At 39.8% G+C, this 17080-nt stretch overlaps 1 protein-coding gene across 2 annotated transcripts in view; it reads left to right on the top strand.

Annotated features, from left to right (window-relative positions):
* LOC149849110 (Rubisco methyltransferase family protein) overlaps window positions 1–17080 on the top strand; it is a 145175-nt gene that overhangs the window by 108832 nt on the left and 19263 nt on the right. The window contains exons 10-11 of one of the 2 annotated variants that reach the window (XM_089998500.1): window positions 2379–2510; window positions 14635–14757. In XM_089998500.1, coding sequence (XP_089854626.1) covers window positions 2379–2510; window positions 14635–14757 — 255 coding nt within the window. The remainder of the gene's footprint in view (window positions 1–2378; window positions 2511–14634; window positions 14758–17080) is intronic. The other variant, XM_089998507.1, reaches the window with a different exon arrangement.

The following is a 17080-nucleotide window of genomic DNA, read 5'->3' as shown; positions in this document are numbered from 1 at the left end:
CCTCCCCTGTCGACCCAAAAAAAAAAACAGATGGGGGAGGGGCCCCCTGTCGACCCAAAGAAAAAAAACAGATGGGGCTCGGCCCCTCCCCTGTCGACCCAAAAAAAAAAACAGATGGGGGAGGGGCTCGGCCCCTCCCCTGTCGACCCAAAGAAAAAAGCAGATGGGGGAGGGGCTCGGCCCCTCCCCTGTCGACCCAAAGAAAAAAACATATGGGGGAGGGGCTCGGCCCCTCCCCTGTCGACCCAAAGAAAAAAAAGCAGATGGGGGAGGGGCTCGGCCCCTCCCCTGTCGACCCAAAAACGAAAAACATAAAGGGGAGGGGCTCGGCCCCTCCTCTGTCGACCCAAAAAAGAAAAACATAAAGGGGAGGGGCTCGGCCCCTCCCCTGTCGACCCAAAAACGAAAAACATAAAGGGGAGGGGATCGGCCCCTCCCCTGTCGACCCAAAAAAGAAAAACATAAAGGGGAGGGGCTCGGCCCCTCCCCTGTCGACCCAAAAAAAGAGCTAGATGGGGGAGGGGCTCGGCCCCTCCTGTGCCGAAAAACGAGGGAGCAGGGGAGGCTCAGCCCCTCCCCTGCCGACCCAACAAGAGACCGAGAGAGGGGGGGGGGTGCTCGGCCCCTCCCCAACCGACCCAAGAAGAGAGTGAGAGACATACCTGCGAAAGGAGAGGAGGAGCCGAGAGGAGGAGTCTGGGAGGCGGAGCTGGGGGCGGCGGCGATGCTGGGGGCGGCGGAGCTGGGGCGGCGATGGGAGAGCTCGAGCTCAGGGGGAGAGAGAGGAGAGATTAGGGCAAAAAATTTTTTTTGCCCTAATCCTCCTCCTTTTCATCGGGGGAAAATTTTTTTTTTCGCCCAAAATTGTGGACAAAAATGACCCTGGGTGCATTGACCGCACCCAGGGTCGTGTTGGCTGCACCCGCACGCGATCCCGCGTCGCGTCGCGTCGCGTCGACGCGGGTGCGGCATCTGTTTTGCCGAGTCCCTGTGACATAGATTTTTATGTTGTGTTGTCTCTTGTGGGTTTGGGTGTTAGCCCTTTTGTTTGTTCATTAGTGAATGTTGTAAGTGCTTAATGCACTCTTAGTTTTTCCGCATATTTCATTACACATACAAGCTCCATTTTTGATGAAATCATGATCGTTTTTCTTAGAATTTGGATACTAATGCAACAATGTGTTCGAACTTATTAAAATAGATCTTAAAAATTATGATTTTGCCTTTGGAGTTGTCGGGCAAGTTTTGAGAATGTATGAGCTTTGTTTTTGACAAAATCACTTGCGTTCTTCTCAAAATTTTGATGTGGTTGCAACCGTTCAATCTGAAAATTACAAAATAGGTCATCAAAAACATCTATTTCAATTGATATTTGAGCAAAATGCCGAAATTTTTTCGAGTATTCCATTCATGCCTTATCCAAACATGGTTAACAACACATGGTCATATGTAAAGCTGTTTGACTGTAATTGTGCTCTTGTTTTTGCATAATTTGATTGGGGAAGTACATTAAGATCAGTGTTACGTAATTTAACACAGATTAAGATGAATAAGAAAAAAATGACTCAAGTGAAAAATAATGATTAGATAGATATTGAAGCAAAAGCATGAATAAATATTTGTTGTTTAAAGAACTTCTAGATATAGATTTTGAAACTTAAGGTTTTGAAGGAAATGATTTGAGCTAATTTTAGAAAAGTGAATTGAGTGAATGGAAGATTCAAATTATGGTGTCAAGAAGTACCTATAGCCAAAGAGAAAAACAGCTACATTTCAAAAAGAAGGAAAGGTGAAACGTGGGTTATTTTGAGTGGTACCTGCACTAATACATTATTCTAATATTCTAATTGAGACTTTTCTAGAAGAAGAAAACAGCAGCAGGAGGAGATCAAAGCATCATTAGAGCGGTAAGATCATCCTGCATTTGTGATTAGTAGGTTTGAACTATGAAGTTACAATCTAATCCACTCTAATAAATTATTTAAAATGTTCTTCCCTGAAGGCTAATTTGACATGGAATCATGGTAAGTTTACATTGAGAATATGATGCTGCAGCATGCCTTTTGCAAAATGTAATGAGCACAAGCTAAGGTATACCTCTTGGTGGGAACAAGTTTAGAACCTGCGATTCTTATCTGCCTTGTTTAATCCATTGATTTAATGTGCTACTTTATTGTGACTTCACTTTATGACCTATCTTGTTTAGAGAATATGCAGATCTTTGAAAATATGAAGATTATCGCATATTTGGATGCTTTTGATTTTGTCCTCAAATGCCAGATATTTCTTGTTTTTAGTGCTAAAACATAGAAAATTTTCTTATTCTTTTTTCCACAGCTGTCAGCTGCACACTTACACATTTTTCGTTGCTCTTCCAGATGGCTGCTGCAGCTTCCAGTAAAACCACCTCCAGAAAAGAATTTAAATACCCAGAACTTGAGGAGCAAGCCCTACAGTTCATCTTGGATTGTTGTGAATCAAGTATTGCTCAGTATACTAAATTCCTGGAGGTAAAGCTTTTCTTTATTACTAATTTAGGTGAAAATCAATGTGATGCTCCTAGCAATTCATTTTGGTTAGATTTCAACAGAGATATAGTCTTGTCATCGTACAAAGGATGGATTTTTTTCTCTTTTTTCTTTATGTTTTTCGGAATAAGGAGAATATAATTAACCTGCATCAACTTTTTCAAAATATCACTATCACAATCTTTGGGAACTTGGCTCTGATGTTTTATTTTCCCGCGTTATGACCTAATGGAAATTGTTAATCAGCCTCTTTTAGCTTCAACTGTATGATATTATTTGAACAGTTATTTTCATTGTGACTAGGGTGGGCATCTTCAAACAATGTATGCATGTACTATGGTAAGTATTAGGTAGTTTATTAGTAAAAAAAGCATGTTTTGGATAGTGTAAATGTGATGCATAATCAGTTCTTTTAAGAGCTTCAAAAATCAATGATGCACAATGTACAAGAAATTTCAAGTGAAAAAACAATTTTTTTGTTGCGACAAAATGATTCAAAGTGCATTTTCTAATGAACGAACCATGTAAAACATATATATGGGTCAGATTGACCAGATAAATGTAACGACCCCAACTCATCCCCGTTGAAAAGTGGATTTTTTTTTTTAAAACAATTGCGAAAACAAACCCAGAGACCCGAGGCCTTACAGTCATAACACATCCACAACCACCAGGGATCTTACACCGCCATTTTTCAAACCAAAACAACTTTATTCATTATTAATGAAAGTCTAAGAATAATAGCAATGAATGTCAAATAAAACTAAATGGAGCCACTCTTTCCAACGAAACACATGTCAGCGCAGTCACACAATCCTCGTAGCTCTCCGAAGCGTCTGATCTCATCACTGACTCTTAGAGGCTGTGAAAAGTATAAAGTATAGGGTGTCAAAATCATAGATCCTACGAATTCTTCTAATAATTCAAGTAAGTAAAAATAACATAAATTAGATTCAAGCAACATTTTTAGAGGGATGCAACTATAACAAATTCACACTTCAAATAGCCATTCATGCATTCAAGAACATTTATCATGCAACCAATAATATGGCACAAGTAAGAGAATATGTAGTTATGCATAATCTAATGCAAAACAGGAATATGCATGAGTAAATTATTATCTTTTATCCGAGTTTTTCTTCGTATGCATGTCCTTATTAAATGCACACAATTTTAATTTCACTTTTTATTAAAACCCTCAATATTCAAACACGGGCACAACAATTCCCGAGTTCAAGTTAGGTCTTCAGTTGTAGCTTAATACACAATTTGTATTTTATTACTGGGTTTCACACTTGACCTTCGACCGATATCAGGAATCACCACCATCCATCGGAACTTTAGAAATTAACATCTAATGCCGGGACACCAGAAAAATCAACATCCACTGATGCTACTTTCTTAGTATACCAATAACAACAGCTATGTTTACACACCACAACCAGGCAAAGTGACGGAATCTCCCTAAAACCGTGGCCGATAGGTGAACCACCTAGTTGGGTCCAGGGGCACAAATGCACATGGAGTTTTAGTATCCTCACGGCTTCCCAAAACGATAGTCCAGGATTTCCACACTAAAGAAGAGATATTCAGGAAAAACATTAATTACACAGTTTTCTCTTTTTATCAAATGAATAATTTATTTCAGAATAATCGTTTTGCAACTCAACATGCAAAACACAACATTATTCATTTCACAAATCAACATGCGAAACTCATCAGACGTCCTCAGCTCGTTACAACATTAACAATGCAATTAATTTAAAATTCAATAAACATTAAGTTGATCTTTGCGATGCATAAAAACTAAACATGGAGCAACACCTGCTCGTGGCCCACACGGCCTATAGTGGTTCGCTTTTGACCACCAATGCACCTTATGCAAAAACCACAATGAGCATGTCACTTATGCAATTATTCAACATGCTCTCACATGCACATTCACGCAACCACAAAAAGAATGTACATGCATAACACTTTCACATATGCATGTGATCGTATGATTGCAAAAATGCATCTTTAATTTCATGTTTCATCTCAAGCATACTATGCAAACATGCACGTGATCATACTAGTGCAACTACAAACACAAATTCCAGGATTCACGTTTTCTTCTCATGCATATGGACGTAAGCATTACATTAAATATCGAAATCATGCATAACCAACAACTCTTTTGCCTTTTTGACAATCTTGGGGTACAATAGTTACCCACCGAAACCAAACCATTTTTGCCCGCACACGGGACAGCATTGGTAGTCACCAACAACCATTCCAATACTCATATGAAGACGTGCATAACTGTCCAGTCCTAACATGCGTGATCTAGACATTTAACATGCATGAAGTCTGAACATTTATCATATGTAAATCTGAAAATAAACCTGAGCAATTTACATATGTAAATCTGGACATAGCTACGAGCATTTAACAAATACGAATCTGGATACAAACATGTCTACATCATGAGCATTAAATCTATTCATACATGTAAGCATGTAAATTCGGAACATGCATATGAACATGTAGATCTAACTATTCATCTAAATCTGAACCTATTTGTAATTCTGCACATGCATGCGAATTTGGTCATTAGCATATATATATATATATATATATATATATATATATATATATATATATATATTTTGAATCTCAATTAGTACTGCCAGGCTGCCAGTTGGCTGGGCATCACCAGTCCAGAAATATGCCCAACCGACTGTCGTCTGCGCCCCATTTCATTGCTGCTAAACCAGTCGAGCCGAGACTGTCGGCTGGACACAACTGCCTAAGGTTTTTTTTTGAAAAGCAAACTGGGATTGACAGACCCCTACCAGTTATACAAATATATCACAACGTCCCTACACAAGGTGACGTTGCTGACCCAAGCTGGGGTTAGCAGACCCCTACCAGTTATACAAAAAATTTCTTGACGAGGACTCAGTCCAGCTGACCCAGTTGGCTGGGACTGAGCAGTCCCTAATTCTGCCCAGCCGACTGCGTCGGCTGGGACTGGGTCATATTAAAAACAGACAAGTACATCTATGCATACATTCTATGTAACATGGGTGCGGGTGCGGGGATTCGGCACTTCCAAAAAACCCGGGTGCGGGGGTGCGGCAGGGGCAAAAATGTATATATATATATATATATATATATATATATATATATATATATATATATATATATATATATATATATAAAAGGGGGTCCGGGGGTTCCCCCAACGCGGGTCGGGGGTCCAATTTTTTTTGCTGGTGTGTTTGTTTGAAGACTCGTTACCCACGTTCTGCTTGTTGTGTACTTTAAGGCAACAAGACAAAATTGATGAAACAAAAGGATTGGCAATATGATTGACCCAGCCTGCTGCGTTCTGCTGACTGTCATGATTCAATCATGTCTGAAACTCCCTGGTCTTCACGAAAAAAAAATATAAGTGCAAGGTTTGATGTGGTTTGTTGGAGAGAGAGTCTTCATGAGGCCTACGACTCCACTGCCACGCAATAGGATTCTTCAAATTTCATTTTATATACAGCTGCACGACAGCTAAAAGAAATTTATTGGATTGGACATGTGAAAAAGAGAGGTCTACACAAGGCTACAGCTAGAGCACCCATCTCGTCAGGAAAACAATGAATACTAATAGCTATGTCACATGGGTGCGGGTGCAGGTGCGGGGATTCGGCACTTCCAAAAAACCCAGGTGCGGGGGTGCGGCAGGGGCAAAAATGTAAAAAAATAAATAAATATATATATATATATATATATATATATATATATATATATCATGTATAGTCTATATGTATGAATGTATGGTAGCTCTTAAGGTCAATGACATTTATGCCCAACTTACTTTTTACCATTTTTTTATCTTATATGGTTGTCCCCAAAGATGAAAGTGATGAGTTGTGGAGCCTGATTCATTGTTTTTGCCCTTGCAGGAAGGGGGGTCCGGGGGCTCCTCCCTGGCGGGGGGTTATAGGGGGGCAGCGCCCCCCCCCCCCCAAAGATTTTTTTTTTAAATTCCGCAGGCCATTTCATAGGCCAATTTTTTTTTTAAAAAAAAATCCAAAAAAAATGGACAAAAATAACCCTGGGTGTGGTCAACACACCCAGGGTCGGGTTGACCGCACCCGCGTCGAGTCGCGTTGACGCAGGTGCGACACCCTGCTAGCCGAATCCCTGTGACATAGACTAATAGCCAGCAAGGCTACCACCATCATTATCATTTATTATGGAGAGAGAAAATCCTTTACGAAAAAGAAGGATCTGGATTGAAAAGGCTCTTCAATTTTAGATGGTTTTAAAAGTGCCCCTTTATAAAACAAGAGCAGCAGCAGTCAGCAGAATTTTTTTTTTTTAAATTCCGCAGCCCATTTCATAGGGCAAATTTAAAAAAAAAAATGGACCGAAATGATCCTGGGTGCGGTCAACGCAATAATAGAATTGGAACGTTCTATAATAGAATTGGCTCCGTATCAACGGAATCTATACTGATACTGATACTGATACCGATGAACCTACGAATTTGCCAATTATGAGTTGGGCGCTTTAACCATTCAACCATGGATGCTTCGCGGAGACTCGTCATCAACGGGGGCTGTCTTTGTGTAAGTGGATTTCAATTGAAATATAATCTTTCGTTTAGGAGAAATCAATGAAACGGCATCAATTCAAATCCTGTAGTGCCGCACCCGCACCCGCGTCAAGTCGTGTCGACGCGGGTGCGGCACCCTGCTAGCCGAATCCCTGTGACATAGCACACATTGTATATGTATGTTTTTTTTTTGAACGAGTATGCTTTAGTTCCTTACACAAACTGTGAAGATTGCTAAATGCATTTATGACAAAGTCAGGAATACCTTAGAAAATGACAAACTTCAACACTTACTACATAATCACATCAATTCTGACAATTTAACTGCCCTTACAATATATTCATATAGAGTTAACTGTGTCTGGAGGAGCGATATGCCTTAATAGAATTAAGAAGGTAAATTAAGCAATGAAGAACTGAACATAGACACTCCTGACAACTTAAATCACTCTGACCAAGTGGACTAGACTATTTAATAATTAAGTTTTTATTGCAATTGGTTTCACATCTTTCAGCACTCATTGCTGATCTTGTAGTGTAAGCTTACATATTACAGGGTTACATCCACCTATAGGATATATTTTTTTTTCTTCCTTTCAAAGCTCACCTGTAGGCATGTTACACAGCATAAATATGCTCAACTCAACACTAACATCAGACCAAGAAATAACTAGGTATATGTTGTTCTAGAAATTTTTTTATCGCATAACACAGTCAGCCCAGATTTTTATATCTCATTTGAAATAGAGATGTTTCAGCCTGACAGGCCTGCTAAGCCCTTGACAGATCTGGTTTGGATCAGATCTGATCCAAACCAGTCCCTCTGACCGATATATATATATATGAGATGCTGCGGCAGTCTTGGTTTGGGTCGGATCTGGCCCAAACCGTGACTGTATGTTACATGAATCAAGCATTATATAGGTATGTATACATACCCCTTCATATATATATGCATGAGCATAGTCGTATGTAGGGTATGAAATCAAGATTTAAATCGGAAATACCTATCACTAAACATGCACGTAACGATTTCCATGGGTTGAAACAACAACAACAACTACGCCTTCTAGGGCCTTCTAAATGGGGCTAGTGATTGGACTTCCCTTGTGGGAGTCCATCTCTAACTCCCCTTTCCTAATTTTCAAAAATTCTAACTTTGACTTTTCTAAAATTCCTTTCCTAATTCCATAAAAATTATATTCTTTCTATTTTGTTTACTTACCTTCTTTTTATTCCTATCTCATGGCAATTGTGGACTCTTCTAGGGACTCACCATTAGATGACTACTGAAATTCAGAATTAAATATTAATTTAATTATTAATTAATTAATTATTAATAATTAAATATCCAGAACCTTCTAGAGGGTGCCTTAAGGAGTCTTTTTAACTTTAAATATCTTCAAATTAAACCTTTATTCTGATCTTAAAACTTTAATTTCATTGGATCTGGAATTTGGATCCAGATCCAAGATCCAAGATCCAAATCCATATCCAAAATCCATTCGGATTTTAAGCTAGATCGGATTCTACTTAATATGGGTCTTGAACTGAGTCCAGATCCATATTAATTTGGATCGTATGGATTGGATTCAATCCGATCCAAATCCGGACCCGATCTGTCGAAGTAGGCCTTTTTTGAAAGATTGCGATTTTCGGGCCAACCGTAGCCCGAATCCGGAAAAATAAAATGTTGAACTCAGAATTTTGAGACGCATCTAACGGTATCAAATTCGAATTTCGCCCAAATTTAACTCGATTTTTGCTAGAATTTTACTTGATTTTAAATGTTGAAAAAAAAACTTTTTATCATCTTTTAATTGGCTCATTTGGGTCTTATCGATGAGACCTGGGCCACGCCCAGACTCAATTATCACATCCTAATATTGAAAGTGTATCAATTTTTCTTCAACACTTAGACAAATTTTCAGAAGTTCTAAATTTGACTTGGTATAAAAATGCACGATATTACATAAAGCTTACATAAGTGTATGCATGCACACACACACACACACACATGTTCATGCCCTTGAGCCCACCGACCCACCCACACCCACACACATGTTAAAATATATACTTAAATATATATATATATATATACATTCATATATATATTATAAGTATATATGTTGTTTAACCAAAATACCCGATAGGGGTATTTTGGTAAATTCAATGTACTTTTCATTTTAGGATTTTTTACTTTTTCTTTTTTTTTTTTCTTTTTTATTTATTGTATTTTGACCACATAGGCCCCCCCCTCTTTCTAGTCGTTGGGCCCCCCAAACGGTCATAAATATGATCGTTTGGGGCTCCCAACGGCTAGAAGGGAGCCCCTCTATGTGGTCCCTTGGGTCCTCCCTCCTCTATAAATTGAGGGCTCCTCCCTCCTCCTTGTATGGCTTTTAGCCTCTACTTTTCTCCCTCTCAATAAAGTTGTTTTTTGCCTTTGTAGGCTTTTCACCCCTTAGTGGGTTATTTGCACTTGTATTGTGCTTGTGTTGTTGGCTTCCTTGCTACTACTCTATTCGCATGTTGGTGCTTCCGCATCTTTCATTACATGGTATCAGAGCAAGGTTGGTAATCTTACATTCTTATTGAAGCCTTTGGGAAGTGTGCCTCTCAACTTATTTGAAGAACGAAACCTTTTTTGTTATCTATGGAGTCCAAATCAAAGGTAGAGCTCTCTTTTAAGCTCAATGGATCCAATTATCTTATGTGGGCTTCTGCTATGGAGAATCACTTAAGCGGTAAGAAACTTTGGGGCTTTGTTATGGGAACCACTCCTGAACCTTCTCTTAAACTCACTAAAATGGAAGGAAAAGTTGAAAAGCTTTAGATGGCAATGAGCGCATCAAGGCAATCAATGATCACCAATCCAAACTAGAGGATTGGGAAAGTATCCATGCCAAAATTTTGGCATGGTTCATGAACAATGTTGATCTAAAGAATTGTGCCAATATTGCGAAATTTAGAAGAGCCAATGAGGCATGGTTCTTTCTTAAGGATATGTATACCCAAAAGGACCTTGCTAGGAAATTCTTTTGCCAAGAAAAAATTAGATCTACCAAACAAGGGGACATGAGTGTTCGGGATTATTTTAGTGCTCTTACTCCCCTTTGGGATGAGCTTGCCCTCCTTGAACCTAAATGGGTGGCTCCGGAAGACATTGAATTAAGAAGAGAACAAGTTGAAAAAGAACACTTTTTCTAATTCCTCCATGGTCTTAGACCAGAGTTTGAGCAAGTTCGGGCATCTCTTCTTCATTGTAGCAAAGCTCTACCTATTGAGGATGCTCTTGCCGAAATATGCCAAGCCGAAACTCGTCTTGGCATTACCCTAAAGAATGATGATGTCTTGGCCGTTTCTAGGCCCGAAAATAATGTTAAACCTTATAGACCTCCTCATTTTGGAAAGAATAATAGAAGAGGTATCATATATCACTTTTGTAATGAACCGGGGCACATTAAGCCTGTTTGCCCCAAGCTTAAAGCTAAGGTTGCCACCGTCGAACAAAATGTCTAAAAAAGGGAAGAAGATGGAGGCAATATTAAAGATACTCTCAATCAAATCTCAGAAGTTCTCTAACACCTTCTCAAAAATTCATCAACCTCTACCTCGGGTGTTGTGATTGCCTGCTCATCATCACCCCCAGGTATGTGGATCCTTGACTCTGGCGCTTCCTTTTATATGACATCTCATAAAAATATCTTATCAAATGTGGTTTCTGACCCCATACCTTCGTATGTGTCAACGACCGATGGGACATCTTTAAAAATTGATATTATTGGGACACTTGATTTAAATCAATTTTTTTTATTCCAAAAGTAAGAGTTATTCCAAAAGTAAATCTAAATTTTCTTTCAGTTTTTCAAATTACCGATCATTGTTGCCAAGTCTCTTTCTCACCCAAAGGTTGCATCGTGCAGGATCTCCAGTCAGAGAAGCTGATTGGGCGCGGCCATAGAAGGGGTGATCTTTACTATATGGATTTTTTGTCTCTCCCAACCAAGTCATTTTGTAATCTTGTTAATGCCAAAAGTGTTGATGTGTGGCATAAGAGACTTGGCCACCCTAATTTTCTAAAGATGTCACTCTTTCCTTTTTTGAGCAATTCTTGTAAAAACAATCATATGTCTTGTAAGGATTGTATTTTTGGAAAGTCTAAAGCTATTCCATTTTCTCAAAGAAATTTTGTCTCCACTAGGTCGTTTGAATTAATATATTCCGATGTATGGGGTCCTTTTCCTGTTATATCCAAAGGAGGTTTTTCATATTATGTTCTGTTTATTGATGGCTTTACTAGATTCACATGAATCTATTTTCTAAGAAATCTGAAGTTTTCTCATTTTTTGAAGAATTTCATGCAATAATAAAAAATCAATTCTTAGGTAACTTATCCATCCTTAGATCCGACTCAGGAGGTGAATTTATGTCTAATGACTTTCAAAATTATTTAAAGGAAAATGGAATTTGTCATCAACGTTCTTGTCCTAACACTCCGCAACAAAATGGTCTTGTGGAAAGAAAACATAGACACATAATAGAAACAACTAGAACCCTGTTGATTTCGAAAAACATCCCAAAATCCTTTTGGGCTGAGGCAGTTCTAACTTTCGTATACTTAATTAATCGAATACCCTCATCTACCTTAAAAAATCTTTCTTCATTTGAAAAACTTTACAACTTGACTCCTGATTACCAAAGGCAAAGGATTTTTGGGTGTAAGTGTTTTGTCTTAACTCGTAAAAATGATAAACTTTCTCCAAAGGCAATTGAATGTATATTTTTGAGGTACGGTGAAAAACAAAACGGTTATAGGTGCTTTGATATAACAAATAACAAATTGTATATCTCAAAGGATGTCACCTTCTTAGAAGATGAAAATGGTTTTTCGCACAAATCAAATGAAAAGGTTGATCACTCTTTCCTGGGATTTATTACCTCGAGATAATAATTCTGAAGAAACCATTAATGAACAACAGGAAATGCATGTAGATGATTTGTATAATGAACAACAAGAAGATACAAATGAACCTATATCCAGGCAAATTCAAGTTTATTCCAGAAGAGAAGAGGAAAATCCTCCTTGTGCTCTTGAGAGATAACTCTCAAAATAACACAATGGAAGAATCATCTCAAAGAAGGTCAAGTCATCGAACTAAAGCACCAAACAGATTTGTTTCCTATGAATCTTTTTCACCAAATTTTAAAGCATGTCTGTTGGCTTTGCATTCCTTTCATAAACCAACTCATTACCATGAAGCTAAACAATATGACCATTGGATTAAGGCTATGGAACTTGAACTAAATGCCCTTGAAAGAGCGCAAACATGAGAAGTTGTTGATTTTCAAAAAGGTAAGAAACCCATCGGGTGTATATGGGTTTTTAATGTAAAAACCAAAAGTGATGGGTCTTTAGAAAGATATAAGGCCCGATTGGTTGCAAAAGGATTTGCTCAAGAATACGGGGTAGATTATGATGAAACATTTGCCCCTGTTGCTCGAATGACTAGTGTTCAAGCTCTTATTGCAGTTGCTTCTATTAAGAAATGGTCCATCTTTCAACTTGATGTGAAGAATGCATTCTTAAATGGTGATCTTAACGAAGAGGTTTATATGGAACCTCCTCCAGGTATGAATCTATATGGAAAATTCTTACAATTGAAAAATGCATTATATGGTCTTAAACAAGCTCCTAAAGCATGGTATGACAAATTTAACATTGTCTTGATTAATTTGGGTTTTATATCTTGCTATACTGACACTGCTCTCTTTGTTAAGAAAACAGGTGATCTTATAATCATTCTTCTTCTGTATGTCGATGACATGATCATCACTAGAAATGACCAAAAGGGAGTAGATGAGGTTAAATTTATATTGAAAAAAACTTTTGATATGTCTGACTTGGGTTACTTGAGATATTTTTTAGGTATTGAAGTGGCATATTCTCCTCGTGGATATATCTTATCTCAAATGAAATTGGCAGCTGATATTTGTACCAAGTCAGGGATTTCTGATGAAAAAACAATTGAGACCCCTGAAGTTATAAATGCAAAACTCAGACTTGAAGATGGTGTGCTCCTTGAAGATCCTACGCCTTACCGCCAACTAATTGACTCTCTTACTTATCCATCACCCGTCCGGATATAGCTCATGCGGTTCATGCTGCAAGTCAGTTTCAGCATGCTCTTACTACTATACATATGGCGGCCGTGACGAGGATTGTGCGCTACATCAAGAACACCATCTCCAAAGGGCTTTTCTTATCCTCTTCTTCATCTTTTGAATTAAATGCTTATACTGATGCTGATTGGGGAGGAAATCCCAATGATTGAATCTCAGTCACGGTTTTTTGTGTTTTCTTAGGGGAATCGCTTATCTTTTGGCAGTGTAAGAAGCAACAAAAAGTTTCTCTCTCTTCCACTGAAGCCGAATATTGGGCGATGACAATGACAACTATGAAAATTGTATGGATTAGAAGTCTCCTCAGTGACATGGGCATCTTCATTTCTAGTCCCACCAAGATGTGTTGCGACAACAAGAGTGCGATTTATATTGCTAGCAACCATACTTTTCACGAGCGTACAAAGCATATTGAAATGGACTGTCATTATGTTCAAGATGAATACCTTAAAGGGACAATTTCATTGCCATATGGTACTTCAGAGTATCAATTAACAAACTTCTTCACCAAAGCTCTCCCAGCTCTAAGATTTATGTTCCTTCTTGACAAACTTTTCGTTTTCTCCCTGTAAAGTTTGAGGGAGGGTGGGGGTGTTAAAATATATACTTAAATATATATATACATTCGTATATATATATATATATATATATATATATATATATATATATATATATATATATTATAAGTATATATGTTGTTTAACCAAAATACTTGATAGGGGTATTTTGGCAATTTCAATGTACTTTTCATTTTAGGTTTTTTTACTTTTTCTTTTTTCACTTTTTTTTGTTTTTTATTTATTGTATTTTGACCACATAGGGTCCCCCCTCTTTCTAGTCGTTGGGGCCCCCAAACGGTCATAAATATGACCGTTTGGAGCTCCCAACGGCTAGAAGGGAGCCCCTCTATGTGGTCCCTTGGGTCCTCCCTCTATAAATTGAGGGCTCCTCCCTCCTCCTTGTATGGCTTTTAGCTTATACTTTTCTCCCTCACAATAAAGTTGTTTTTTGCCTTTGTAGGCTTTTCACCCCTTAGTGGGTTATTTGCACTTGTATTGTGCTTGTGTTGTTGGCTTCCTTGCTACTCCTCTATTCACATGTTGGTGCTTCAGCGTCTTTCATTACAACACATACATGCATTGATGCACATTCCACTTCTAGCTTGGAATTGTCAATTGCATTCAGTGTACTTTTTATATGTGGTTATTTTTGCTGATAATATGTTATTGTGATTGCATTCATCATTATTTCTTCATATGACAGATCTGGTGTAGTTATTTATTTATGCCTTGAAAATTTAGAGCACGGTACTTTTGCATTATTCAGGGAAGCAAATCTATTGATTTGCCTGTAGCTTCTCCAAAACTAGTGGACCGAAGATTGTTACTGAGACAGCTGGCAGTGAATCTGTGTACTAGTGAACAAAGGATACTGTTTCGTGCCCAATATGTAAGTAGAAACTGCTTTTGTTTTTCTTGTTTGATATATTATGCAGTTTGATAATAGGATAGTCATTGGGGGGCTTGTTACAAGTTTATTTGGATAAGATGTCAAAGTGGGCACTGGTAAGAGCTTAATGCTTTTTAATGATCCCATAGCTGAATGGAGTGTATCCAAATGAATCCACTTTAATAGTGTGCATGTTACAGTTGCACATATATCCCTATATATTTTAGAAACCACAAGTGCCTTCCATACTTTCAGATTGGTTATTGAACCTTAACAAAGAACAACTCAGTTATCTCATGTGGAGCTCAACCTGATTGAACCTTAATTTTTTCTTATTTGAGACTCACAAAATTTAGAAACTCAGTCAGCTTCATTGCCATGTTCACATTATAAAAGCCAAATGTTTTTTTGTTCCTGTTTCGTGCCTCGGGTATAATTCTTTGCAACACCTTTCAAAACCTTTTGGTTCACTTGGTTGTGACTAATGTGGATGATAATAGGCTAGGTTGTACGAGATTAAAAGTCTATTTTTATATGGTTTTCCCTGTTTTTTACATGGTTCTTGTTGTTAGAACTGGAAAGATTGTAAAAACACTGGAAAAAAAATCGCGTCGTGTCAGACATGTCGCGTGTCCAACACACCAGACTCGGTGTGCTGGACATGATCCGGATCCGGGCGGATCCGAGAGAGGTCGGGTCCAGGTCGGATTGGGTTCGACCCGGTCTCCAGAACCTTCACCTGAGCCTTTAAAAGGCTCAAGCGAGGCCGTGCGAGGGGCAAAAAGCCCCTCACCCCTCTCTCTCTCTCTCCTCACCTCTGGCTCCCTCTCCTTCTCGCCGTCCTCCTCCGTCTGACGTCGTCGACGTCCCCGACTGTCGGCGGCTCCCAGGTACGCGTTTCCCTCCATCATCTTCCTGTTTTCCGGCAAAGGGGAGCAGACCCCCCTCTGCCTACGGCTCCGGCAGGGGAGCGATGCCCCACCTGCCTTGGGGTTTTCCGGCAATGGATGCCCCCCCCCCCCCCCCGCTCTTCGTGGCTTTCCGGCAGGGGGCAAAAGGCCCCCTACCCTGTTGTTTTGTCGGCAGGGGAGAGCCCCCCTTGCCTCATTTTGGTTCCCCAACAGGGGGGTGGCCCCCCTGCCTGGCGTTTTCTGGCAGGGGGTGGCCCCCTGCCTTGCTGTTTCTCTTGCAGGGGGTGGCGCCCGCCTTGCTGCTTCTCGGGCAGGGGGTGGCCCCCCTGCCTTGCGTTTTCCGGTAGGGGGTGGCGCCCCTTGCCTTGTTGGTTTTTCCGGCAGGGGGTGACCCCCTTTGCCTTGCTGTTTCTCCAACAGGGGGTGGCGCCCCCTGCCTTGCTGCTTCTCGGGCTGGGGGTGGGCCCCCCTGCCTTGCTGTTTTCCTCGGCAAGGGGGGGTGCTGCTGCTGCCTTGCGTTTTCTGGCAGGGGGGTAGCACCCCCTGCCTTTTTGTTTTTCCAGCAAGGGGGAGCAAACCACTGGCAATTGTTATATGTATATATATGTACATTTACTTACGCTTTTACCTCCAGGATGCGGTTTCGCGTTCTTGGTCCTTCGCTTTCTTGTTTATATTTTTTTTAGCCTCGCGCTTTGCGCCAAGGCTTCGTTTGAGCACATGCCTTTTCATCCAGGACACGGTTTCGCGATCCTGGTCCCTTTTGATTTTTACTTGTTGTTGCTTCTGCTATTTCCTTTATATATATATATATATATAGCAAATGTCACTCTTCTTTTTGTGCAGAAGTATCAAACCACTGCCACGATTGTCGGGTTTCGACAGGAGAGCTTAGTCAGTGCAAGAGCGTGAGTATCAACGTTCGAACTCCGCTGTGAGTTACGAAATGAGATACTGGTTTTCCTAACTCGAGAAAAGAGCCTCATCGCATGTAAGGCTGCTATTTCTTGAGTCTTGGGCAATGATTGGTTGTACGATATTGGTGCAACGCTAATTTTGATTGACACGGTGCAATGAGTACCACGAGACAGATAAGACCTCGATTGTGCAAGGGCACTTGTTTAAAGATACACATAAATGGCCTCACATGCGCCTTCACAGGCAAGATGCTCGTTTGGGTCTAATGGATCAGAGCATGAAGAATGAGGCGACAGTTAAGAAACCCCTGTCGCGCTCGATTCAACCCGACTTCGCTAAGAGAGAGGACGAAGGGTACCAACTCCGATGGAGAGACCATTAATGGCTATTTACGGGCAAAAGACTCGGCTTCTTCAGTCATCCGAGGTTAGGAGAAAAAGGACTACGAAAGATAGCCTAACACTTCTGCAGAAGTTGGATGCATCCCTACTGGG

Source organism: Nuphar pumila, chromosome 1, assembly GCF_984573655.1.
Source record: "Nuphar pumila chromosome 1, dmNupPumi1.hap1.1, whole genome shotgun sequence".
NCBI classification, from domain to species: Eukaryota; Viridiplantae; Streptophyta; class Magnoliopsida; order Nymphaeales; family Nymphaeaceae; genus Nuphar; species Nuphar pumila.
Note: the sequence above shows the minus strand (reverse complement) of the source record. Positions and strands in the feature narration are given on the sequence as shown.